The sequence below is a fragment of the Callithrix jacchus genome, chromosome 15 (genome assembly GCF_049354715.1).
Source record: "Callithrix jacchus isolate 240 chromosome 15, calJac240_pri, whole genome shotgun sequence".
NCBI classification, from domain to species: Eukaryota; Metazoa; Chordata; class Mammalia; order Primates; family Cebidae; genus Callithrix; species Callithrix jacchus.
The window spans coordinates 77,532,360-77,559,805 of record NC_133516.1 but is presented as its reverse complement, the minus strand read 5'-3'; the positions used below and the strand labels follow the sequence as shown (position 1 = coordinate 77,559,805).

General features: G+C 39.3%; 1 protein-coding gene and 2 pseudogenes across 3 annotated transcripts in view; 2 read left to right on the top strand and 1 right to left on the bottom strand.

Moving 5' to 3' along the window:
- The first annotated feature begins 2,717 nt into the window (after positions 1-2,717).
- LOC118148213 (small nucleolar RNA U13) lies at positions 2,718-2,840 on the top strand (annotated as a pseudogene).
- Positions 2,841-2,948: 108 nt separating this feature from the next.
- Positions 2,949-4,149, top strand: LOC100398787 (large ribosomal subunit protein uL30-like 1 pseudogene; annotated as a pseudogene). Its single transcript, XR_013527576.1, has one exon. The product of XR_013527576.1 is annotated as a large ribosomal subunit protein uL30-like 1 pseudogene (transcript).
- A 759-nt stretch (positions 4,150-4,908) lies between these two features.
- The window catches only part of SNX4 (sorting nexin 4), a 62,769-nt gene continuing 40,231 nt past the window's right edge, over positions 4,909-27,446 (bottom strand). For both annotated transcript variants that reach the window (XM_017965161.4, XM_002758716.5), the window contains 6 exons: positions 19,893-19,958; positions 17,226-17,315; positions 14,410-14,509; positions 11,287-11,432; positions 9,092-9,206; positions 4,909-6,044 (listed from right to left, as the gene is read on the bottom strand). In XM_017965161.4, coding sequence (XP_017820650.1) covers positions 5,997-6,044; positions 9,092-9,206; positions 11,287-11,432; positions 14,410-14,509; positions 17,226-17,315; positions 19,893-19,958 — 565 coding nt within the window. In that variant the 3' untranslated portion in view covers positions 4,909-5,996. The remainder of the gene's footprint in view (positions 6,045-9,091; positions 9,207-11,286; positions 11,433-14,409; positions 14,510-17,225; positions 17,316-19,892; positions 19,959-27,446) is intronic.

Below are 27,446 nucleotides of genomic sequence, written 5' to 3'. Positions count from 1 at the left end.
ACTGCAACCTCTGCCTCCCAGGTTCAAGCAATTCTCCTGTCTCAGCCTCCCTATAGTGGGACTATAGGCAAGTGCCACTACACCCAGCTAATTTTTTAATTTTTAGTAGAGATGAGGATTCACCATATTGGCCAGGATGGTCTCAATCTCTTGACCTCATGATCCACCTGCCTTGGCCTCCCAAAGTGTTGGGATTACAGGCGTGAGCCACCACACCTGGCCAGCTTTTTCTTTCTAAAATGTTTAATAGAACTCACCAATAAAGTGATCTGGACCTAAAGTTTTCTTTGAAGATTTTTTTTTAAGAGATGGGGTCTGACCTTGTTGCTCAGGCTGAACTCAAAATCCTGGGCTCAAGTGATCCTTCTGTCTCAACCTCTCAAGTAGCTGGGACTGTAGAAAGATTTTTTTTTACTGCAAATTTCTTTTATATAGAGCTACTCAGGTTTTCTGTTTTATCTTACCTTATGTACATTTTAGTAAGTTCTATTTCTCAAGGAATTGGTTGATTTCATCTATTGGTTTAAAATTGTTCATATTTCCTTATTATTTTTTAATGTCTGTAAGACCTATAATAACATTTCCTATTTCGTTACTGATAATTTGTGTTTTATCTTTTTTTTCTTACGGTTTTGCTAGGGGTTTATTAATCTTCTCAAAGAACCAACTGTGGCTTTGTTAAATTTATTGTTCATCTGTTTTCAATGTCATCGATTTTGCTTCTATCTTTAATATTTCCTTTCTTCTTACTTTGCTTTTCCTCTAGCTACCTTCTTTCCAGTATATAGATATTTAAAGCTATTAAATATATATATCACTGGGGCAGCAAGTACAATCTACTAATTTAGCCTTTTATTATTTTATTTCTCTGGGTTACTTAATCTTGAAATATATTTCTAATTCTTTTTTTAGAGGAAACTTTATTTTTAGAGAATCAGGAAGTACTACCCATGGTGGGTGGGAGTACACGTGAAATCTAGAGAATCATTGTAAGGATACAAAAACCTAATATTCCTGTTACTGCTCTTTTTCATTCCATTCCGAGCTGTGTTTATTCTAAAGATACTTTAATTTTAGGAACCGTTAGTTCCTTTTTGAATGCTGTTTTAATTACCAGTGACTCATTCATCTGTAGTCATGTTTTTGGATACAAGTGAAGGTTAAGAATGACTCTAGTTAATTTAGTGCTTTAACTATACCATACCAACTGCATCACTAATTCACTGTCAAGATGCAATCTTCTTTCACTTCTAATTACATTAATCACTTTTCTTCAGTCATTGCTTCTATTACCTTTGGGGAACTAATTCCCCCATCTTTTTAATAATTCATTTTAATTTCTGATTTTTAAATACTGAAAAGGGTTATTAAAGGTATTTTCTTTATACTTATTCTGGATAGTGCAAAAAATTCCATCATAACTTTTTTTAAAAGGAATAATTGTGCTGTAACATGAAACAATTTTCAAAAGGAACCCCAGTCAAGATATTCCTAAATATACATATAACCAAATGTATGTTTGTATATTTTAGAGAAAATAAGATTTTTTTTTTCTTATTTTAATTGTATACAGAGTCTTGCCATGTTGCCCAGGCTGTTCTTGAACTCTTATGTTGGCCTTAAATTGCCTGAGCCTCCCAAAGTGCTGGGATTACAGGCATAAGCCACTGCGCCCAGTCTAGTTTTCTTAAAAAAAATTTTTGTTTTCTTTTTGAGATAGGATAGGATCTCGCTATGTCACCTGGGCTGGAGTGCAGTGGTGTGATCATGACACACTGTACCCTCGAGCTCCCGGGTTCAAGTGATCCTCCCACCTAAACCTTCTAAGTAGCTGGGTAGGGATTACATAGGTGTGCACCACCACACTCAGCTAATTTTTGTATTTTTTGTAGAGATGGGGTTTCACCATGTTGCCCAGGCTGGTCCTGAACTGGGCTCAAGCAGTCGAACCACCTCAAAGTGCTGGGATTACAGGCATGAGCCACTGAGGTTAAATCATTTTTGAAACAAAGTTAATAATGGCCTTCTCAAATTAAGTCTGCTAGCAGAAAAAAGTCTAACATTTTACACTGAGTCCAAAGCTAGTTTGGGGAAAAGGCTTTTGATCTTTAAATGCTAAGGGAAAATGTATCTTATCTCAGTCAAGAGATGATACAATTCAGTGGAATGAAATGTGTACCTACCTACACAGATGACTTTTGCTTCTACCAGTTTTAACTTTTATAAAACCCTGATGTGGCTTGGTACACTTAGGGAGCCAAGCAGGAAGAATCGCTTGAGCCCAGGAGTTCGAGACCAGCCTGGGCAACACAGTGAGACTTCATCTTTTTTTTTTTTTTAAATTTTTTCAATTGGGGTATCACAGCAACACAGTGAAACTGCATCTTTACAAGAATAAAATAAATTAGCCAGGCATGGTGGTGTACATCTGTAGTCCCAGCTACTTGGGAGGCTAAGGTAGGATCACTTGAGCCCCCAGAGGTTGAGGCTGCAGTGAGCGATAATTATGCCACCATACTGGGTGACAGAGTGAAACCCCGTCTCAAAAAACACAGGCTGGGTCTGGGTGGCTCACGCCTGTAATCCCAACACTTTGAGAGGCTGAAGTGGGAGGATTCCTCGAGCTCAGGAGTTCAGACCACCCTGGGCAACACAGTGAGACTCTGTCTCTATTTTTTTTTTTTTAAGTAAAACAAACAAAAACAAAAAATTCCATGATCCTTTTGTGGTTCGTAAACATGATGGCTGGGTTCATAAACATGATGATTGGGTGTTCACACATGTGTGTGAGATGTGCTTCCCTCAAAGCTTGTTACAATTCAACCATTACCCACCTGACATTAAAACACACACATATACATACACACACACACAAATACAAACAGAGTAAATTGTTAAAAATCATATCTCATTTCAGCATCTTATATTTTTAAAAAAACTAGAGTAGCTGCTACACCGGAAAGATGGCGGAGCAAGAGCAAAGAAAAATCCCTTTGGTTCCAGAAAATCTCCTGAAAAAGAGGAGGCTTATCAAGACCTCAAAGCCACTCAGGCAAAGCAGGTACTTTTGGCAAAGAAGGAGCAGAGGAAAGGAAAAGGGCCCAGGTTTAAGCGATTGGAATCATTCCTACATGATTCCTGGCGGCAGACCCGTGACAAGGTGCGTGTCAGACGACTAGAAGTGAAGCCTCATGCCTTGGAATTGCCAGATAAACATTCTTTGGCCTTTGTCGTACGCATTGAAAGGATTGATGGTGTGAGTTTACTGCTGCAGAGAACCATTGCAAGACTTCGCCTAAAGAAAATTTTTAGTGGTGTCTTCGTAAAAGTCACTCCCCAGAACCTAAAAAATATAGTGGAACCTTATGTGACCTGGGGATTTCCAAATCTGAAGTCTGTCCGGGAACTCATTTTGAAACGTGGACAAGCCAGGGTCAAGAATAAGACCATCCCTCTGACAGACAACACTGTGATTGAGGAGCACTTGGGGAAGTTTGGTGTCATTTGCTTGGAAGACCTCATTCATGAAATTGCCTTTCCGGGGAAGCATTTCCAGGAGATCTCATGGTTCTTGCGCCCTTTCCACCTCTCCGTGGCCCGTCATGCTACCAAAAATAGAGTGGGCTTCCTCAAGGAGATGGGCACACCTGGCTATCGGGGTGAGCGCATCAATCAGCTCATCCGCCAGCTGAATTAGCACCAGGTGCCAAACTGCAATAAATTTTTATCAATGAAGTGGAAGCATGTGTTTTTGGGTTTGGAGAATTTGTATCAAGTATCTTCAGAGAAGGTTATTTCCTGCTTTATCTTTAAAAACTGGAAAGGAAGTATCAAAGAAAAGACAGTAGCTGGCCGGGCGCAGTGGCTCATGCCTGTAATCCCAGTACTTTGGGAGGCTGAGGAGGGCGGATCACCTAAAGTTGGGGGTTCAAGACCAGCCTGACCAACATGGCGAAACCCTGTCTCTAGTGAAAATAGAAAAATTAGCGGGTCATGGTGGCCCATGCCTGTAATCTCAGCTACTCAGGAGACTGAGGCAGGAGAATCGCTTGAACCTGGGAGGCAGAGGTTGCGGTGAGCCAAGATTGCACCATTGCACTCTAGCCTAGGCAACGAGCGAAACTCTGTCTCAAAAGAAAAAAGAAAAGAAAAAAACAGTAGCTATGTTCATGGCAAGTATCTCTCATCACAATTCAGTTCCAAGGAAAAATTCCAGCGTATTGGCTGCTGCCTCATCTGAAATCAGCACATTCCATGGAGGAAGGAGTCCTGCTTTGCTGCATCTCTTATCCTAGGGTTTAATGTTGGTAGTTGAGTAATTCTAGCATTTGTACAAGGCTCCCTAAGACTCCTGCAGTAGTGGACAAGTCCAGGGACATAAGTGAATCTGGTGATTCCTGGGGCCTTGTGAGAAAGACTTGAAATACACATAGGAGGAAAGGTACAAAAATAAATGTTTACTTGTCTCTGCAAAACAAAACAAAAAAAAAAAAACTAGTATTTTGGTAAATGACAATGACAAATTTATACCGTTAATGACTTTTTTTTTCTTTCCTCAACTTTTGTTTTAGGTTAGGAGATACCTGTGTAGGTTTGCTACATGGGTAAATTATGTGTTGCTGGTGATTTGTGTACAAATGATTTTAACACCCCAGGAGCAAGCATAGTACCCAACAGCAAGTTTTTTGACCCTCACCTTCCTCCCACCCGGCCCCCTCAAGTAAGCCCTGGTGTCTGTTGTTCCCTTCCTTGTGTTCATGTGTACTCAATGTCTGTTTAGCGCTCACTGATAAGTGAGAACATGGCATTAATCAGTTTAAAACCCAGTATGACAGATATCATTTTCTTACAGAGCATCAGATATTAATATGTATGGATCACCCTATTAACAGAAATCATCTGAAAATCAGCACAATATTTCATTTATTTATTGTATAAGTTTGGCGAACAGCACAAAAATCCAGCAACATTTAAAACATATAAAAAAGTCAAATGCTAAACAGGACTGGGGATTTTTTTGTTTACTTCATTAGAAATAACAAGTATACATTTTAAGATTCTGCAAAGCTAGCAAAATGAAGATGCTTGTCTTCTGAACATATACCACAAACACACATATAAAAAAACAATATAATTTATCTTTACAAAAATTACAGCCAAGCAATAGAAAAGAAGAATGTTAATGATGAAGACAGCAAAACACGTTTAGTACATATACCTTACACATTGAAATGCTACATCTTGTACCCTGAAATGCCATGTGTAGAGAGCCAAGCAGAGTAAATTTAGGCTCGTTACTGAGGTTAAGAATAATTTGAAAAGAATTTAATTATACTGTCTATATAGCAATTGCTAGAAGATGACAATGTATTCCACTATATATCTGAGAAGTTGAGTCTTCTTTGTTGGCAGTATAAAATTTCTGACCAGTATCAAAATTCTGGTAACACACAAATTGAAGGCATTTTCTATTGTATGCAAATGTTACAAGGGGGCATCAATGAATGTGAAAGAAAATCTCAGATTTTTCATATCAAGTTTCTGCTGAGCTTTGTCAAACCAAATAGCTCAGCTATAAGGCAAGAGAGATAAGTGGATCTTACCAAGTAAATATAGGAATTCAATCTTAGGGAAAAATTCCCTACATTAATAGATCTGAAACAGTTGGCCTTGAAACAAACATCTAGAAATTAACAAACATTCTGACATTCGGTCATTGGTTCAGAAGCCTGACAAACAATCTGTTGGTATATATTATTAAATTAACTTTTTGGAATCAGCACCAGTCCCCAAAACCTCAAATTATAATATTTAATCTCCATTAAAATACATCTTTTTTGTGCTACATTAACACAACTACAATTAAGTTAAAGAAAGCTGAATTTATTCAACTTACTGTATATATTTATGTATACTAGGTAGTGACTTAAATTCTTTTATTTACTTGTGCTTCTGTTTTGGGGCACTTTGACTGGAGAGAAATTCATTCCACAGGATTACATCTTGCTAAAACATTCCTTAGCATTGGTCCAAACTTGAATTCCCTAAAAATAAAAATAAAAACTTTAAAATGTGCGTTTGGAAGGAATCTGAAAACCCAAGTACTTGGCTTAGTGATACACTAAGTGTTGCTTTTTGGAATAATTAACAAGTTGAGCAAATAGGACACTATTGTGGGAAATGGCGAACATAAGCAAGTGTCTAATGCTTCCGAAAAGAGAACGAGAATCTCTAATAGGAGCTTTTCTTCAAAATGGAGAAAGAACTCCTACAACTTGTTGAAAAACTGAGTTAATTCATTTCATATCACATACTCAGGTAATTTTCATTTGTAAATCAAACAAGTTTTCAGTCATTTTTGCTTATTTTCTTTTTTTTTTTGGAGATAGGGTCTTACTCTGTTGCCTATGCTGGAGTACAATCACTGCTCTTTGCAGCTTCAACCTCCAGGGCTAAAGGGATCCTCCCACCTCAGCCTGCCAAGTAGTTAGGACCACAGGTGCAAGCCACCACATCTGACTTATTTTTTGTATTTTTTTTTTTAAATGGGATCTCACTATGTTGCCCAGGCTGGTCTGGAATTCCTGGGCTCAAGCAATCCACCTGCCTCTGCCTCCCAAAGTGCTGGGATTACAGGTGTGAGCCAGTGTCCAGCCTGGCTTTTTCAATGAACTATTTGAAACAAAAAACTTTTTCAGTCTAACAAATATAAATTGAGCTATTATATTATTACTCTAATAACTAAAATGTTGATAAAAACTAATTATGTACTAAATTATTGAATACCTCTTAATACTTGAAGTTACTTAGCACAAAGCTATAGATGGCCTAATATGCATAAACAAAAATAACATGTTTATAGAGATGTAACAGTAAAACTTAAGTTTTTTTTAAATAAGGTATTTTTTCAATAAATAAGATTCTCTAATAATTGCAATTTATGAAAAAGGAACTTTTTCTTTAAGTATTAAAGTGTGTCATTTATTAAGGCTTTAAACAATTTTCTTTTTCTTCTCTTTTCATTTTGAAAGAAGGTCTCAGGACGGGCACGGTGGCTCATGCCTGTAATCCCAGCACTTTGGGAGGCAGAAGCGGGCAGATCATGAGATCAGGAGTTTGAGACCAGCCTGGCCAACATGGTGAAACCTTGTCTCTTCTAGATACAAAAAAGTTAGTCGGGCATGATGGTGTGCAACTGTAATCCTAGCTATTTGGGAGGCTGAGGCAGGAGAACTGCTTGAACCTGGAAGGTGGAGGTTGCAGTGAGCCGAGATTGCACCATTGTACTCCTGCCTAGGTGACAGATTTTTGTCTCAAAAAAAAATAAAAAAGAAGTCTTGAACTCCTGGGATCAAGTGATCAACCTCCCAAATAGCTAGGATCACATATAAAAATCTGTATCACTTAGGCAAGAAAATAAAATGATGAAACTGCATAGTACTATTCTCGGGAAGCAAGGTGACATATACTCTTATTAAACTTGTTTTACAAGTTATCTTAGGATTTGTGAATAAATCTACAAAATATCCAACAGTATGTCCAAATACAGTAGTATCTTTTATATTCAGAGATTAAATTTCTAGCACTCTCAGCCAATGCAGCCTAAACAAAGTGGAGGGGGAAAGACCTTTGAGACATCATATAAAGGCCTTGCATTTTACTTTGGAAAGAAGTGAATGAGAGATCACAAGGTGCTTATTAATGAGTCTTTTATAGGAAAAACTAAAAACCTTCATTATCTGATCTTTCAGATTTCTTGAGGTTAAAAAGTTAGATTGGAAAAAGGACTGTACGGCTGGGTGTGGTGGCTCATGCCTACAATCCCAGCAATTTTGAAGGCCAGGATAGGAGGACTACTTGAGCCTAGGAGTTCAAGACCAACCTGGGCAACATGGTGAGACCCCATTTCAAAAAGAAAAAGCAAAAGGACTGTAAATATCTAACACCCAGCTGCAGGCAAAAAGTAAGAGGGTGATAAAATGAAGGCAAAAAAAGAGATGCTACCAAACTATAGCATACTCAATCCTTTAGCACTTGCAGACTCACCAGTCATGATCTAAACTTGTTTTAAGTGACTCCACAGTATACAGTAACTTATAATGCACTGAAGCATAAATATGAATTTGTCCAAACCAAATGGAGCCCACTTAACTAGTGAGTGGGTATGGTGTTTATGCCTCAAAATATCTTTGTTCTCTCAGTGATGTTCTTAGCCAAAAAATAAAATTTTGGGACAAATTAAAGCATAAGAATTGTATATATGTTTATACAAGTGTGATTCTGCCCTTTAAGAAGGTCTTCATAAATGTGGGAATTCAACTTGCCATGTGATTTACTGAGGTAATGCATGTAAAACTGCTTGATAGATTATGACACAGCACAGATGATAACACAAATCAAAGCACTGGTACTGGTAGTCACACTGGCAGATCTTAGGTTATAAAAAAAGAGGTTAAGGAATGTTTCCTACTTTGTTCATAAACCAGCATTTTAGAAAGACTTCCATCACTGTCAAACACGTATTTTAACTAGAATGAGCTCCAGTGTTTATATATTCCTCTATGGTTTACTTCATGAGGAAGCATATCATTAACACATGTTCACTAAATAATGTCAAGCTATTTTCCAGTCAAAGCATATATTTGGAATGGTATTTTATTGTCTGGTCCAAGAAACCATATCATCAAAATAATCTTAGATATATTTTCAAATACAAGTTATAAATGGGAGATACAAATTTGGACTTTAGATGAGTGGAGACTCAGTAATGGACATATTGGTTGTAACACTTCTTTCAAAATTAAGTGGAGGCTGGGTGTGGCGGCTCACACCTGTAATCACAGCACTTTGGGAAGACAAGGCAGGAGGACTGTATGAGGCCAGGAGTTCGAGACCAGCCTGGGCAACATGATGAGACCCTCATCGCTATTTTTTAAATATTAAAAATCCTACAAAATTAAAATAGAGAAATTGATAAACATTTTATAAGAGAAGAATAAAAATGAAAATTTTTTGGTCTAAGTAAGGTAATTTAAAGAAATTTATAAGTACTTCTGAATATACATATGTCTTCATTGAAACCAAAACCTACCTTTTTGCACATGCTGATCTGCATAACTGCATAGCTTATGAGGGCCTCCTTTAAGTCTCGGTTCTTTTGTTCTTTGAAGCGTTCAATATCAGCCCATGCATTTTTCACAAATTCTCTGAAATAAAAGGTATAGTCATTATTAAATAAACTGTATATTATAAATTTAACTAACCAGTTCCCTTTTGAGTTCATTTTTAATCGCCTATGTAGAAGGAAAAGCTATTGCTTGTGTAAGACAGTTTTTTCTTTTCCTAAAAATTATAGTTAAGGAAAAAGCAAAAAGAAAGTCTTACATTCTTATACTTTTCAATTTCCTTTCCTTTTCTTTTTTTGAGACAGAGTCTCACTCTGTTGCCCTTGCTGGAGTGTAGTGGTGTGATCTTAGCTCACCTCAGCCTCTACCTCCTGGGTTTGAGTAATTCTTCTGCCTCAGCCTCCTGAGTAGCTGGGATTACAGGTGTGCACCACTACACCTGACTAATTTTTATATTTTTAGTAGAGAAGGGGTTTCACCATGTTAGCCAGGCTGCTCTCAAAATCCTAACCTCAGGTGATCCGCCCACCTCAGCCTCCCAAACTGCTGCGATTATAGGCATGAGCCACTGCACCTGGCCTAATAATCCACATTTTTTTGCCACAAGAATTCTACCTTCAAATTATGCCTATAAAATACACATAGATGACTCTCAAGCCAGCTCACAAGCCTAACAGGTGTCAGTCGCAATGAAGTAAGTGGGGTCACTGGAAAATGGACACTCTTTTGACAAGAAGGATTATGAATCACATTTAGCATGTACTTGTTTTAAATGACAACCAAAGTTTAAAAAAAATTTTTAGCCAGGCACAGTAGCCAGTAGTCCCAGCTATTTGAGAGGCTGAGGTGGGAGGATCACTTGAGCCAAGCAACGATGGCACCACTGCACTTTGACCTGGATGGCAAGGTGAGACCCTGTCTCAAAAAAATTAAATACATAAATAATAAAAATAAAAAACCTGAGAGGCATTTGTTCTTCACCCCTCTCCCCACACCGAGGTGGAGTCTCACTCTGTCGTCCAGGCTGGAGTGCAGTGGCATGATCTTGGATCACTGCAACCTCTGCCTCCCGGGTTCAAGAGATTCTCCTGCCTCGGCCTCCCAAATAGCTGGGATTACAGGCACATGCCACCAGGCCTGACTAATTATTTTTTGTATATTTTTAGTAGAGATGGGGTTTCACTGTGTTAGCCAGGATAGTCTATCTCCTGACTTTGTGATCTGCCCACCTTGGCCTCCCAAAGTGCTGGGATTACAGGTGTGAACCACTATGCCTGGCCTATCTTTTTAGTTCTACCCATGACTTTCCCATATTTGGTGCCAGTATTTCTAAAAAATAACAAAACTCCCTCAAAACCCATAATACACTCTTGGTCTGCCTTGGTCTATTCACTGACTGTCAGTTAAAAACAACAATAAGGAGAATGAATCAAATAGTGATAGTGGGTCTCTGAAATTTCTAAAAATACTTACATAACAATTACATGCCTATGCAAGGCATCGGGACATGAATGTGAAGAAAAAATAAAATCACTGACTTTCAAGGGCTTATAATTTACCCAGAGATAGTCACACAGAATAATCAATCATCTGATACAAAATTGCCATAGCAAAGTGGCATGAATTAAATATTGTGAGGTCCTGAGAAGGCTTCACAATGAAATAACATTTCGGCTGGGTACTAAAGGAGGGGCAGGAAGAGAACAAAGGGGCAGAGGGAAAGTACAAAGGGTAGCAATCAGGAAAAGTACAAGAAAATAATATTATGAAGCTGAAAGTCCTTTATTTCTCTGTCTCCCACACTGAAACAACTGTTTCTATAACATGATTTTTGATAACTCAGATTTCTTATTTATTTATACATATGTACATACATACATACACACATACATATAAATAGAGACAGGGTCTTCCTATGCTGCCCAAGCTGGTCTCAAACTCCTAGGCCCAAGCAATCCTCCCACCTCAGCCTCCTAAAGTGCCAGGATTACAGGTGTGAGCCACTACACCCAGCCTGATAACTCAAATTTCTTAGGAATGCAAGCACTGCATTTTAAAGGACAGGCTGTATTCAGGGATGCCAATGAGGCTGGGAATTGTTAAAAATAATCCGCCATATAGTCTACAAGTCTAGTTTACTTTAACATCTCAGCAACTTTACCTGCCTTCCAGATTTTTAGACTTTAGCTGTTGTTCTCCTTCATTTATTTGTTCTTCTAGCACCTTTATCCTGGCTTCTCTCTGCTCTGGAGTTTCTTGACCAAAGAGCTTGGTAGTCATTCCCTTCAAAGAGAATGTTCTCACAGTCTAAAAGGAAATAAGAAACAGATGAATGGATAAATAAAACGTGGTATACACATACAATGGAACATTATTCAGTCTTTAAAAGAATGAAATTCTCTTATATGCTACAACATGGATAAACCTTGAAGACATTATGCTAAGTGAAATACTTAGCATACACACAAATACTGTATGATTCCACTCATATATATGAGACACCAATACCTACATTGTATTAGGTATTAATAATCCAGAGATAATTTAAAGCAGGGGTTCCCCAACCCCAGAGCTATGTACTGATACCAGTCCATGGCCTGTTTGGAACCAGGCTGCATAGCTGGAGATCATTACCACCTGATTTCCACCTCCTGTCAGATCAGCAAGAGGCATTAGATTCTCATAGGAGCATAAGCCCTATTGTGAACTGTGCATGTGAGGAATCCAGATTGTGTGTTCCTTGTGAGAATCTAAAGGCTGATAATCTGAGATGAAACAATTTCATCCTGAAACCATCCCCGGCATCCCCTGCCCTGGTCCATGGAAAAACTGTCTTCCACAAAACAGGTCCCTAGTGCCAAAAATATTGGCGACTGCAGATTTAAAGTATACAAAAGGATATGCACAGGTTATATGCAAATACTACACCATTTTATATAAGGGACTTAAGCATCTGAGGATTTCAGTATCCAAGGGATCCTTAAACCAATCTCACTAAGGATACGGAGGAACGACTGTGCTACTGAGCTCTACACTTAAAAATGGACAAGATGGTAAATTTTATGTTACAGATATTTCACTACACATACACACACACAAAGAAAATAAAAACATTTGCCATATTTCCCCTAGGTCAGACAAAACCACCATAAACTTCACCACCAGGAGACTCTAATGATTTTTTAATTTATTTTTACAGCATCATAGCCAAGAATCTTAATAGAATTTCTAATACTGAAATAATATGGAGTAGTCAAAAAGGAGGAACTTCTAACTGAACTTTTTTTTGAGATGGGGTCTTGCTCTGTTGCCCAGGCTGTGGTGTAGTGGCACAATTACGGCTCACTGCAGCCTCAACCTCTTGGGGTCAAGTGATCCTCCTACCTCTGCCTCACAAGTGGCTGGGCCATACGTGCATGCCACCACACCCAGCTAATTTTTAAATTTTTGGTGGAGACAGGGTCTAGCTATATTAATCCACACTGGTCTCAACTTCCTGGGCTCATGCCTCCGCTGCTAAAAGTGCTGGGATTACCGGCATAAACTACACCGGCTTGAATTTCCCAATCAAATGTAAAACTTCCACATGAAATATTAGACAAGTTATTTTTTACTCTGTATGAATGATCATATTTTTAAAAATTACTTTATGTTATAAAAAAGTAGATAAATTTACTAGGCAACTATGGAAATAAACCAAACTAAAGAAGCATATTTAAAATCTGCATAACTCACAGTCAAACGTGAGCATCTATTAATAAAACAGGATGCCTACATCCAAACATGGCAAGGCAGCCTCCAGTTTCACTGCTTTAACATTTCCTCACTCTCTGGAGTTGACTGAAGAGAACATTTTTCCCTTGACATGTAGGAGTAGAGAACCGAGCTCCCTGAAAATGGCCTGGGAACTTCTCCACGGTTTTAAAAATAAACCAAGGGCCTAGTTTATACATGTTTCTGGTCACAAGTCTTTCCCCACATATATCTATGACTTTTCACAGATGTAACAAGTGGGTAATCTATGTAAAAAGCACTTTTAAAACTACAGTGCTTGTTAACTATCAAGAGACTGCTAAGCAGAGACATGGTTTACTACTTTCAGAATATGTTGCTCACCATGATAGCTAATTTATTGCAATGAAATAGCTGGAGAGTAGAAAGCTGATCATAAAAATGATCTAAGACTAATGCAATCAGATTCAGAATTTTCCTCACAAGAACTCACTGTAAGCATTAGAGAATAAAGTACATCAAAAGCTCCTTGTTAGGCAAGATGCACTAGTTCTAAGAGGGTATGGCTTTTCAAAGTTGACTAAAATTTCTACAAAGTACCTTGCAAATGTTAAACCTGATAAAGGTCATTGCATGTTTTTTCACTTGGATTTAGAAACTGAAAGGCTAGGCATGGTGGCCTACCCTGTAGCACTCTGGGAGGCTGAGGCAGGAGGATTACTTGAGCCCAGGAGTTTGAGACCACCCTGGTCAACATGATGAGACTAGTCTCTACAAAACTATAAACAAAATTAGCTAGGCATGGGGGCATGCCTGTGGTCTTAGCTACTCAGGAGACTGAGGCAGGAGGATCGCCTGACCCTAGAGGTTTGAGGATGCTGTGAGCCCTGATAACACCACTGAGCTCCAGCCTGGGCAACAGAGCCAGACCTTGTCTCAAAAAATAAAAATAAATAAAAACAATTATTTTTGAGATGGAGTCTCATTCTGTAACCCAGGCTGGAGTGCAATGGCATGACCTCGGTTCACTGCAACCTCCACCTCCCTGGTTCAAGTGATTCTCTTGCCTCAGCTTCCTGAGTAGCTGGGACTACAGGTGTGTACCACCATATCCAGCTAATTTTTGTATTTTTAAGAGATGGGGTTTTACCATGTTGGTCAGGCTAGTCTCGAACTCCAGATCTAAGGTGATCCTCCATCCTCAGCCTCCCAAAGTGCTGGGATTACAGGTATGAGCCACGGCACCCAGCCCAATAAATTTTTTTTTTTAAAGAATTGGGATAATACTGATTACACCAGAGCAATGTTGGCAAAATTTCTTGTAATTCTATACAGTACATGGTTTTAATGCCTTACATCTTTTTGTGTCAAGATAATAAAAGAATTTATAAAGTTACTCACAAATTATTCCCCTGTAAAAGGTACAGCCATCCTGAGTATTGTACCTGGAGCTGATTCCACAGGAATGAGTCACTCACTCAGAGTGAGTGCTTGTGAGGAAAATTCCATGTTGCTACAACAATACTACAGGCTGAAAAAAAAGAGTACTTACCCCAGTTGCCAGTTCCTCACACTGCTGCTTCTTGGATGCTAAGTCCTGAGCAGCTATTTCCAAGTCATACTGCATAAGTTCATGTTTCCTGCACACAGCCCTACAAATGAAAAAAATGTGCTGCCGTTTAACCTTTTCTTTCTTTTAACATGTCAAACATTTTTTCAGGGGTAAAGGAGAGCCATTCACAATGTCTTACTAGGGCAGAACATGTGTGCCGACAATTTTCAAGTTTAAAATGTAGCAGCCCAACATTAAAAATGGAATCTAGCAGAACCTAACCATAAAAACTTTATATATCCTTTTTTTTTTTTTGAGACAAGGTCTCACTCTGTCACCTAGACTGCAATGCAGTGGTGCAATCTCAGCTTACTATAACCTCTGCCTCCTGGGCTCAAGTAGCTGGGACTAAGGCGTATGCCACCATGACCAGCTAATTTGTGCTTTGGAGAGCCTGGGTCTTGCTCATGTTGCTCAGGCTAGTCTCAAGCTCATGTGTTCAAGCAATCCATCCACCTCAGTTTCCCAAAGTGCCAGGATTATATGTGTGTGAGCCATGGAGCCCAGCCTAGAGGAGTCTATTAGTTTTTATCATCATAAAAGTAATCCATGTTCGTAAAAAGTAAAGATTCTAATACAGCAATGCACAAAATAAAGAGACTGGGCATGGTGGCTCATGCCTGTAATCCCAGCACTTTGGGAGGCTGAGGTGGGTGGAGCACCTGAGGTCAGTGGATAACCTGAGGTCAAGAGTTTGAGACCAGCCTGGACAACATGGTGAAACCCATTTCTACTAAAAATATAAAAATTAGCCAGGCGTGGTGGTGCCTGCCTATAATTTCAGCTACTTGGGAGGCTGAGGCAGAAGAATCACTTGAACCCAGAAGGCAGAGGTTGCAGTGAGCCGAGATTGTGCCATTGCACTCCAGCCTGGACGACAGAGTGAGACTCAGTCCCCAAAAAATAAAAAATGAAAGTTCGAGAACACTCTTTCCTCCAATCCCACTATCCAGACATAATGTGTGTTATCAAATAGTATATAGCCTTCCAGAATTTAGCCAGACATTTGCAAATACCATATCCATGTACCCCAAATGGTTCCTATATCTTTTATCACATGGCTTTATGCCCTGGCCATCTTTCCACATCAATATACATTAATCCTTTTTATAATTTTTTTTTTTTGAGATAGAGTTTCACTCTTACTACCCAAGTTGGAGTGCAATGGCACAATCTCGGCTCACTACAACCTCTGCCTCCCGGGTTCAAGCGATTCTCCTGCCTCAGTCTCCAGAGTAGCTTGGGATTACAGGCATGTGCCACCAGGCCGGCTAATTTTGTATTTTTAGTAGAGACGGGGATTTTCCATGTTGGTCAGGCTGGTCTGGAATGCCGGACCTCAGGTGATCCACCCGCCTCAGCCTCCCAAAGTGCTGGGATTACAGGCGTGAGCCACTGTGCCCAGCCCTTTCTATAATTTTTAAGAGCTACAGATAATTCCACTGTACTCAGCAACTTGCTTTCTTTCTTTTTTTTCTGAGATGGAATCTTACTCTATTTTGCCCAAGCTGGAGTGCAGTGGTGCAATCTTGGCTCATTGCAACCTCCGCCTCCCAGGTTCAAGTGATTCTGCCTCAACCTCCCCAGTAGTGGGAATACAGGCGTGCACCACCATGCCCAGCTAAGCTTTGTATTTTTAGTAGAGATGGGGTTTCACCATGTTGGCCAGACTGGTCTCAAACTCCCGACCTCAGGTGATCCGCCTGCCCTGGCCTCCCAAAGTGCTGGGATTACAGGTATAAGCCACCACACCCAGCCAACTTTCTTTTGCTTGGTGACTTGAAAATACATTAATGAAACTTCCTGCTACTCAAAACCCTAGAAGGAAAACAAGCTAACAATGTGCAGATGATTTCGCACCAGTCACCATACAGGTAATAGTGCTGTTTTCCTAACATAATTCTTATCCTGCTTTTAAAAATGACAGGACAATGGTGATGCCTATAATCTCAGCACTTTAAAGGCTAAAGCAGGCAGATCACCTGAGACTAGGAGTTTGAGACCAGCCTGGCCAACACGGTGAAACCCTGTCCCTACTAAAAATACAAAAATTAGCTGGGCATTGTTGGTGGGCGCCTGTAATCCCAGCTACTCGGGAGGCTGAGGCAGGAGAATCGCTTGCACCTAGGAGGCGGAGGCTGCAGTGAGCTCAGATCACGCCACTGCACTCCAGCCTGGGCAACACAGCCAAACTCCGTGTCTTCAAAAAACAAAAAGTAACAGGAAAACTGACCAAAAGCCACCTATTCTGGGAAAATAATTCATTTTTCTAACTTGATTAGAAAAAATACATTAAATTTTTCCTAATCAAATAGGACTATCTAAAACAGGTAACACAGAACAGATAACACAGTCCTTGTTACATAAGTTATACAACATACTAAGACACACAGATGTGGAAAAAAATTACAGAATAAAAATAGCAATATACAACCTAGTAACAGATACTGTTACACACACTCAATCTGTATTTTGCTTCCAATCTTCAAACTGGAAAAAGTGGAAACAACAACATACAGACAGACTTGATGCCTGGGACTGGCAGGTTTTATCAAAATGATGTCTCAAGGGCAGGACTCATCTTACATGTTTATGCCTAGCACTCTGCAACACAGAGAAATACAGTAAGACCTCATTCATTATCTGAGGGAATGCATTCATCTAAAAAAACACTTTATTATCTGAACTTTACAGTGGCATAGGAGGAGAGTGGTGAACAACCCCCTGGCTGTGCCTGGAACTTTTATTAAACTTACCGCAATGCTTCTGCATAAAAGAGATACTCTTTCAACTGATCTGCATAATGTTCTTCATCTTCCAATATATCATCAATAGAAGATGCATACCTGTTAAAACACACACACACACACATTGCATAAATAGAGTTACTTTTATTGGAACACAAAGTATTAGGGTTCTAGAGAAGTGCTATAATCCTAGCACTTTGGGAGGCCAAAACGGCGGATCACTTGAGGTTAGGAGTTCGAGACCAGGGTGGTCAACATGGTGAAACCCTGTTTCTACTAAAAATACAAAAATTAGCCAGGGGTGGTGGCAGGCACCTGTAATCCCAGCTACCTGGGAGACTGAGGCAGGAGAATCTCTTGAACCTAGGCAGAGGAGGTTGCAGTGAGCCAAGATCACACCACTGCACTCCAGCCTAGGTGACACAGCAAGCCTCCGTCTCAAAACAGAAACAAAAACAAAAAAAACCCCAGTAATTCTAGTGTGCCCCACAATTTGCTACCCATCAGTGGTGTTATAAATACAGACAGTGAGAATTAGCATTTAGAATCACTGATAGCAATGTGTAATTACCATGATGATTTTATTGAATTTTACTAAATGTTTTGGTTGGCAATGACTTGGAAATAAAAAATAAACAAAAAATGGTCCTTTTTTAGGCAGCTTAAGAAGCTTGCAAGACTATATTATCTTTTGTTCAAAGACATAAATAAAAGGGCTACAAAATCTGCAGAAAGAATAAGAGTTTGGTATAATTGGTATACATATGTTCTTGGTTGCAATTATTTATTTATGATGCCAAAAAAAGTACAGAAGAAAAAGTAGAGTAAATAAAGATTCTAGAAAATTTTAGAAGCTTATTTTATACTAATTCTTTTTTTTTTTTTTTTGAGACGGAGTTTCGCTCGTTACCCAGGCTGGAGTGCAATGGTGCGATCTCGGCTCACCACAACCTCCGCTCCTGGGTTCAGGCAATTCTCCTGCCTCAGCCTCCTGAGTAGCTGGGACTACAGGTGTGCACCACCATGCCCAGCTAATTTTTTGTATTTTTAGTAGAGACGGGGTTTCACCATGTTGACCAGGATGGTCTCGATCTCTTGACCTCGTGATCCACCCGCCTCGGCCTCCCAAAGTGCTGGGATTATAGGCGCGAGCCATGGCGCCCGGCCTCCTTTTTTCTTTTTTGAGATGGAGTGTTGCTCTTGTTGCTCAGGCTGGAGTGTAATGGAGCGATCTCAGCTTTCCTCTGCCTTCTGGATTCAAGCGATTCTCCTGCCTCAGCCTCTCAAGTAGCTGGGACTACAGGCATGCACCACCATGCCTGGCTAATTTTGTATTTTTAGTAGAGACAGAGTTTCTTCATGTTGGTCAGGCTGGTCTCAAACTCCCAGCCTCAGGTGATCCACCCCACTCTGCCTCCCAAAGTGCTGGGATTACAGGTGTGAGCCACCATGCCTGGCGTATACTAATTTTTAATAGCAACCTCTGTTTTGATTAGTACACCTCTAGGGTACTAAGCTTACTGGGTGATTAAATGATCTGTACACCAAACCCCCATGTCACACAATTTACAAACCTGCACATGTACCTCCTGAACCTATAATAAAAGTTGGAAAAAATAAAATTAATTCAGTTGTTGGCCAGGTGTGGTGACTCACACCACTAATCCCAGGGCACTTTGGGAGGTTGAGATAGGAGAATCACTTGAAGCCAGAAGTTTGAGACCAGGCTGAGACACACAGCAAGACCACGTCTCTGAGAAAAGAAAAAAATTTTTAAATTCAATCTGGGAACAGTGGCTCATGCCTGTAATCCCAGTACTTTGGGAGGCCAAGGCAGGAGGACTGCTTGAGGCCAGGAGTCCAAGATTGACCTGGGCAACATAGCAACACTCTGTCTCTCCAAAAAATAAAAATAATTAGCCGGGCATGGTGGCAATCACCTGTAGTCCAAGCTACTTGAAAGGCTGAGGTGGAGGCTTGCTTGAGCCCAGGAGGTTGAAGCTGCAGTAAGCTGTGATTGTACCAATACATTCCAGCCTGGCCAACAGAGTGAGACCTAGTCTCTTAAAAAAAAAAAAAATCAGTTGTTAGCTCTACAGTGTTTTTGGTTGATTGCTTATGGTTTTCTGTGTGAAAGATCTTGTCAACTGAGAATATACTTTTGCTTCTTTCTAGTATTTAGGCCTCTTAATTTTCTTGCCTAACTATACTGAGTAGGACCTCCAGTACAAAGTTTACTAAAGCAGTGAGAGCAAACAGCTTTGCCTTTTTCTTGACCTTAATAGAAAGCTTCAATATTTCACTATTAAGTACAATATTATAATATTATAATAATATTATAACTATAAATTTTAGACTGAGAAAATTCCCTTTTATTCCTAGTTGATGAGACTTTTTACTGTAAACAGGTGTTAAAATTTGTCAAATGCTTTTTCTGTATATATTGAAATGAACATACATTCTAAGTTTTCATCTTCATTCTCTTAAAATATGAATTAGATTGATTTTCAAATTTGAAACCAACTTTGCATTCCTGAGATAAATTTAAGTAAGATATGTACACATAGAATACAATATAAATGCCAGCAAACTTGATAAAAACAGAACAGAAGAGCCCCTAACACTCCACTACAGGACTTCACCTCAGGCTTCACATTAAGTTCCCTAGGTACTTACACATCCATATGATGACCAGCACTCTGCAGTCCATCACCCATTTCTTTTTCTATGGCACTCCATTCACTAGGGAGTACAAGATAAAACCAAAAGCAACATGCATTAGAGATACGGAATAGTATTAAATGGACTCTTCAAAATTCTTGTCTAGCTAGCTTTAAAAGAATGTATAGTACCCATATTTGGGTTTATTTCCTATAACTCAAATATGCTGTTTTCCCCTTAGGTTTAACAACTAAATGTAAGTGAAGGCTTCAAAAGTTGATACTTGCTGCTAAGTATAAGGTAAGTATCATACAAAACAGCTTCTGCTTACAACATTATAACATTCTCAGTTAGGAGGCTGATTTAAATCATTTGTAAAGCTTTTAAAAAATATGGATGCTAACCCTACTCTTTACTTGATCAGAAACCATCGGGTAGAGGGAGACATGCACATTTTTAAAACACTCCATGTATGGCTCTGATGAACACACTGATTACTGTTGTAGCAGCTAACAGAAAAAAATACAACTGTATAGAAACAGTAGGTGCAGAGTAGTTTTAATAATAATATGCATATTACACAAGAAAGCTACTAGAGCCACAGATCATTTTGTTGTCATGTCTGTGAAATGCATCACATTAAAAATCTTTTTACGTAAGTTAAATATGCTTATTAAAGTAAACTGAGAAAACAAATCTATAATCCCAAATGCCAAGGGATAACATAATTGGATACACCTCCTTCTAGTCTTTTTATTTCCGTAATTTAAAGTGGCTGAGATAATATCGTATATGCAAGTTTATATCATGCTGTTTTTAATAGTATTTTCCCATACTATTAAATAATTTGTTCTAAACATCATTTTCAATGGCAAGTCACCTTTTTTCTAACCATTTTCCTGGCTATAAAGGTTGTTTCCAATTTTTCTGCTATTTAAAGAATGTATAATAAACATCTTCAGTTCCAACATATCGCAAAAAGTAAAATAGTATTATAGTCTTAGTATAGGTAAAAATTATGTATCTTTTCCCTAAAAAGTTAAAAAAGAAAACTACACACAATTTTGTATACAATTTCAGAGACTTCAGACAATCTGAAGTCCATCATCACCTCTTGGATCTAGAACTCGAACTAAAAAACCACCAGGGCCCCTCCTGCTCTAGTATTTTATAGCTCCATGAAAGAAAAAAAAGGAAAAGAGTCCAGGAATGCCTGAGAGTCACGATTTTGGACAGGAATGAAAAACATTATTAATTACAACAAAAATAAAGGTTTAGAGCTAAATTTAGTCACCCAATCTGGTGTTCATCAAGGATAAAGTCTCCAGCCCCAAACAGGACTGTGGAAATAGGTTCTCTCTGTTTACATTTCTGTATGAGACTTCGTTTAAACATAAGAGTTCCATGCTAAAAAAAGGTTTGAAAATCAATGTCCTCATCTATCCCCACAATTGAATAGACAGTCACGCCCAGAAACCTAACATGATTTACTCAAAGTCAGGCAGCTCGTCAGAGACAGAGCTGAGCCTAAAATCAACCATCAGCAGAGTCCTCTATCTACTAGTCCCAACTTAAGACACTTAACTTTTTTTGTTCTCTTAGTCAAAAGAGCCTTTCACCCCACTTACCATGCAAGTAACTAAAAAATTAAAAGTATAGAATCATTAAACAGAAGTACATCTTTGTGTCTTTGAGCTTTGAGGTACATAACAAGTTGGTATGCCTTTGCACATAGTTTTTTGAAAGAAATTTGTTGGTATATTTTCCTGGAATCTCTTGAAAGGAACTGTAACACTGAATCTGGGAGAGACAGTTACTTTTGGTTGCTTCCATAAGGATTCACAACCTAAGAATTAAGAGGAATATTTTAAAATGTTCGATTTAACAGAACACAGCATTTTAGGCTATTAGCTTCTGACTGCTTTCATCAGCTTTAAATGCATAGTTATTGTTACTAAAACTCTTTCCCCCCTTCTCTAAGTCTTCTGTAGAGGGAACCCCACCTATGTATTTAGGTGGGTCTGAAAGTTGTATCTGAGTATGAAACTAGTCCTATAAGTCCCTATAGGGAACAGACCTTTTTTAGGCTTATCCTAAATTGGGTCAGCTGCTGTAATGGGGGAAGGAGGCTGAAAAAGGCCTAGGGATATAAGAGCACAAAATAAACTCCCCTACTTAAATGAACAAACAAACAAAACAAACATGCATTAGCAGCACCATGAACATACTACAAAATCTTCCTTTTTTTTTTCTGTGAGACTAATTGCTGCTCGTTTCTCACTTATATACCATTTGTCTCTTCTACTCATAGCTCAGTCTTTTTTCTAAGTCCATTCTCTTGCTCCAACCTCCAATTTAACAAGTCATAATTTTACAAAAATTACTTGAGGAATATATTGAAAAAATTTCAATGAAGAAACAAAGCTGATAAAAACCAGCTTTGTATTTCTTCCCTTCTCAAACTGCAAATCAAAGAACAAATTAAGTTTTTTTTCCAATTATGTGACCCCCACACTTTTGAATTTTTTCATTACCCTTATAGGTCAGCAGCGCTGAAAAGATAAAAACCATCATCTCCCACAAACAGGTGCTGCTAGGCAATCCTTTCCACATTCCTAAGTGATGCCTTCATCATTGCTTCTCAAGTTGGGATGTTTTCATCATTAATATTAGAAGCCATATGATAGATATGGCACACACTTTCTGAAGAATAAATTTTACTTAAACATTAGAGGGGAAAAATAAACTTAAAAAAATAAATATTAAAGTATCTGTGGACATTATATAAAATACAATATAGATTTTGCATGAACTGACAAAACGCAAGCCTTCAGAGAGTTCCTGCACTTGGTACAGCTGCCAATGCCCTGTGAATTGGTGAAGGGAGGTAAAGGAGGTTTTGCAGTCGGACAAATTTAGGTATTATCAGCGCCCCTCTTTCCATCCCCCTAAAAGAGAATTCTCTGCACTGTTTGAGACTGACTGCCCCATGTCATTCCCCTCAATCCTCACAACCACACAATTATGCAAACTTGTTCTCAAAAAGACACCTACTTCAGGGAGCCTTCTACAATTCACCTCTTCCCTGCTTTAAGACAGCTCTGCACCTTCCCTATCTTCTCCCTCTTCCATGCTCCTATCCCTCCCCTGCCCACTATCCCACCTCAGTCCCAGCTTCCCCCTAAAAAAGTCCTATTCCCCTTCAAAAATAACCACAGTTCATCTTTCTCCTCAGGGACTTTTTTCTTTTTTTAAATAATTTCAACTTTTATTTTAGACTCAGGAAGTACATGTACATGTGCAGGTCTGTTACATGTATACACTGGGTAGTTCTGAGATTTTGGATACAAATGAGCCCATCACCCCATAGTGAGCACAGTGCCCAACAGTTAGTTTCTCAATCCTTGTCCCCTCCCTCCCTCCCTGCTCTAGTAGTTCCCAGTGTCTACTGTTGCCATCTTCACATCCATGAGTAAGGATTTACTTAAAAGACTAATCAATAACTTGTCTTTCCTTCCTTAATCCTTTCCTCTTATTCCTAGGATCACTAGGCCATAGCATCATAACACTGAAATTGCTTTCCAAATTCACACCAAAGATGTACTTACCCATTTTCCCCTTTCTCATCTAAACTCAATTTCCCTCTCTCTCTCTTTCTTGAGATGGAGTCTCACTTTGTCACCCAGGCTGTAGTACAACGGCACAATCTCGGCTCACTGCAACCTCCGCCTCCCAGGTTCAAGTGATTCTCCTGCCTCAGCCTCCCAAGTAGCTGGAATTACAGGCACATGCTACCTCACCTGGCTAATTTTTGTATTTTTAGTAGAGACGAGGTTTCACCATGTTGGTCAGGCTGGTGTTGCACTCCTGACCTCAAGTGATCTGCCCACCTCGGCCTCCCAAAGTGCTGGGATTAAAGGTGTCAGCCACCATGCCCAGCCTAAACTCAGTTTCTCTACAGTATAACTCCAAGCCTTACTGAAATGTTCCCTTCACTTGCTTGACTTTGCATACTTCTGGTTCCTCATCAATTTCTTGATCCCTGAATGCAGGTATTCGCTAAGACGTGGCCCTTGGGTCTCTTGTGGACTTGCTCTAACCCTCTAATATTATCACCTAACCCTACTTTTAAAAAAATCACTCTGTAACAACACACCTTGCATATACAACTCATATTCTTACTAGCTTCTTAAATTCCTAATCCAAATTTCTAACTGCTTAATAGAAATCTTTAGTTAGAATGCAATTTATCTACAACTGAACCCTTTAACTCAAACCTCAAACCCACCATTCCACCTACATTTTCTAACACAATTCTCCTAGGCACTCAACTGCCCTCAAATTAAATCTTGGTATTCTTAGCACCTACTATGGTAACAGGTGCTCAGTTACTGTGTGATGAATGACTGAAAAAAATCCATTGGTAAGTCTATCATTTAGGCCTCCCTATTCTTCACTGGCAACTGCTCTAGTTTAGGTCTTGATTAAATGACCTCAACCACCTCTGGTCTCTCTGGCTCAGTTTTCATGAAATGTTTTTATTTATTTAACTATTTTTGTTTTTATTTTTCTGAGAGATAGAGTGTTGCTCTGTCACGTAGGCTGGAGTACAGTGGTGTGATCACAGCTTGCTATAACCTCGAAGACCTGGGCTCAAGTGATCCTCCCATCTTAGCCTCCCAAGCAGCTAGGACCACAGGAATGTACCACCAAGCCTGACTAATTTTTAAATTATTTTTGTAGAGATGGGGTCTTGCTATGTTGCCCAACAGCTTGTCTTGAACTCGTGGCCTCAAGAGATCCTCCTGCCTTGGCCTCCCAAAGTGCTGGGATTACAGGCATGAGCCACCACACCCAGCCTCATGAAATGTTTTAAATGCAAAGCGGTTTTCTAAAAATATATTAAGCTATCAAAAAAAAAAAAAAAAAAAGAACCTATACAATATTTAGCAATACAATATTTATCATGTGGCATTAATGCAAATAATTTTCTTTAAAGTTTGATTCAACCAATCGATCTTTTGTCCACCTGCCTCTCAAATTAATAAAAACAAGTTCATTTACTATTAACTATAATAAATGTGCTACCTTTGAGAATGTTTGCTTTACATTAACTTTCCCCCCATGTCTCCAATGGGATATAATTTTTGTTTTTAAATAAGCACTGTTCTCAAGCTTAATTGGGTTCCAGTTTGAGTAATACTAAAAATCAGAGATGACTCGTGCATAAATCTAAAAGCAATTAATGTTACGTCAGACAGCATGAGGTAGACTTCAAAAAATAGAATACTATTTGTCTTTCTTCCCATTATACTATTCTTCAATGTTTAACCAAATATTTTCATATATTCCTAGTCCTAGATACGAAGAGTTCACATTTTTATAATATCAATAAACTTCTCTTAATTCAAAAGTCATATAACCCTGATCTGTCTCAACCTGCATTTAATTTTAATGTATTAATGAACCAAAGATATACAGATAACCTTCTACTCTAATAAATGAATTAAATTTAAATCTCTATCTCACATCTTACATTTAAATAGATTCCAGATGAATCAAAAATTTATGAAACCACAAAATGTAGAAGTGAGAATTTTTTTCCTCCACCTAGAACCCTCCTGAGCAAAATTTTTTAAAAATTTTTTGAGACAGACTCTCCCTCTACTGTCCAGGCTGGAGTATGCTAGCACATCTCAGCTCACTGCAACCTTCATCTCCTGGGTTCCAGCGATTCTCCCACCTCAGTCTCCTGAGTAGCTGGGATTACAGGAGCCCATCTCCATGCCTGGCTAATTTTTGTATTTTTAGTAGAGATGGGGTTTCACCATGTTGGCCAGGCTGGTATCCAACTTCTGACCTCAGGTGAATGCCTACCTTGGCTTCCCAAAGTGCTGGGATTATGGGCATGAGCCACTGTGTCTGGCCGAGAAAATTTTTTAATAATCCAAAGTAGGGGGTCAGGTGCAGTGGTTCACGCCTGTAATCCTAGCACTACAGAAGCAACAGATCACGTGAGCTCAGGAGTTCGAGATCAGCATAGGCAACATGGTGAAGCCCCATCTCTACAAAAAAATACAAAATTTAGCAGGGCATGTTGGTGTGTATCTATAGTCACAGCTGCTTGAGGGCTTGAGGCAGGAGGATCAATATAGCTTGAGAGGCAGAGGTTGCAGTGAGCTAAGATCATGCCACCAGACTCCAGCTTGGTGACAAAGTGAGACCCTGTCTTAACAAAACCAAACTGGGCCAAGTGTAGTGGCTCACATTTGAAATCCTAGCACTTTGGGAGGCCAAGGCAGGTGGATCACTTGGGGTCAAGAGTTCAAGAGCAGCCTGGCCAACATGGTGAAATCCTGTCTTTACTAAAAATACAAAAATTAGCTGGCTGTGATGGCATGTACCTGTAGGCTGAGGCAGGAGAATCGCCTGAACCGGGAGGCAGAGGTTGCAGTGAGCTGAGACTGCACCACCATACTCTAGCCTCGGTAACAGAGTAAGAGTCTGTCTCAAAACACACAATAAACAAAGTAGGAAAGGCAAGGTGTGGTGACTCATGCTTGTAATCCCAGCACTTTGGGAGGCTGAGGCAGGAGGATCTTTTAAAAAAAAAAGAAAGGGTGGGGAGGGGGTAGGGAAGCAAGGTAAAGCAAATGAACAATGTAATGTATACAATGTCTCTCCCTCTTTCTTTCTGAGACAGTCTCACTCTGTCATCCCGCCTGGGGTGTTTCAACCTCACTGGGCTCAAGTGATTCTCCTACCTCAGCCTCCCAAGTAGCTGAAATCACAGGCATGTGCTACCATGCCCAGCTAATTTTTGTATTGTTTGTAGAGATGGAGTTTCGTCATGTTGCCTAGGCTGGTCTCAAACTTCTGGACTCAAGTAATCTGCCCACCCAACCTCTCATGCCTGTTGGGATTATAGGTGTGAGTCCCTATACCTGGCCTCCCCTTTCACTTTTAAGAAAGGAAAATGCATTTGTTTATATGTTAATGTGTTTCATTATGGTGCTACTTTTTACTAGAAGGATATAAGAAATTAAGAAAGTGATAATTACGTCAGAGTAGAAGACCAGAATAGGTGGCAGACAGAGATGAGGAGACTTTTCTTTTTTTTTTGAGACAGGGTCTCATGCTGTTGCCCAGGCTGGAGTATGGTGGCACAATCACTGTTCACTGTGGCCTCAACCTCCTGAGCTCAAGTGATCCTCCCAACTCAGCCTTCTGGGACCACAGATGCATGCCACCACACCCGGTTAAGTTTTAAAATTTTTGGTATAGATGGGGACTCACTATGTTGCCCAAGTTGGTCTTGAACTCCTGGCCTCAAGTCATCCTCCTGCTGTGGCTTCCCAAAGTCCTGGGATTACAAGCATGAGCCACCACACCTGTCTGAGACCTTTCACTGTATAAGCTTTTATTCCTTTTGAATTTTGTCCTACTTGAATATATGATCCAATCAAAAATATAAAATAAGCCATATTTTAAATTAATCAAAAGAACCTGGAACATTTGCAAGGATATTTTTCTTATAAAAAGATCTAGATAATAACTTCTAAAATGTCA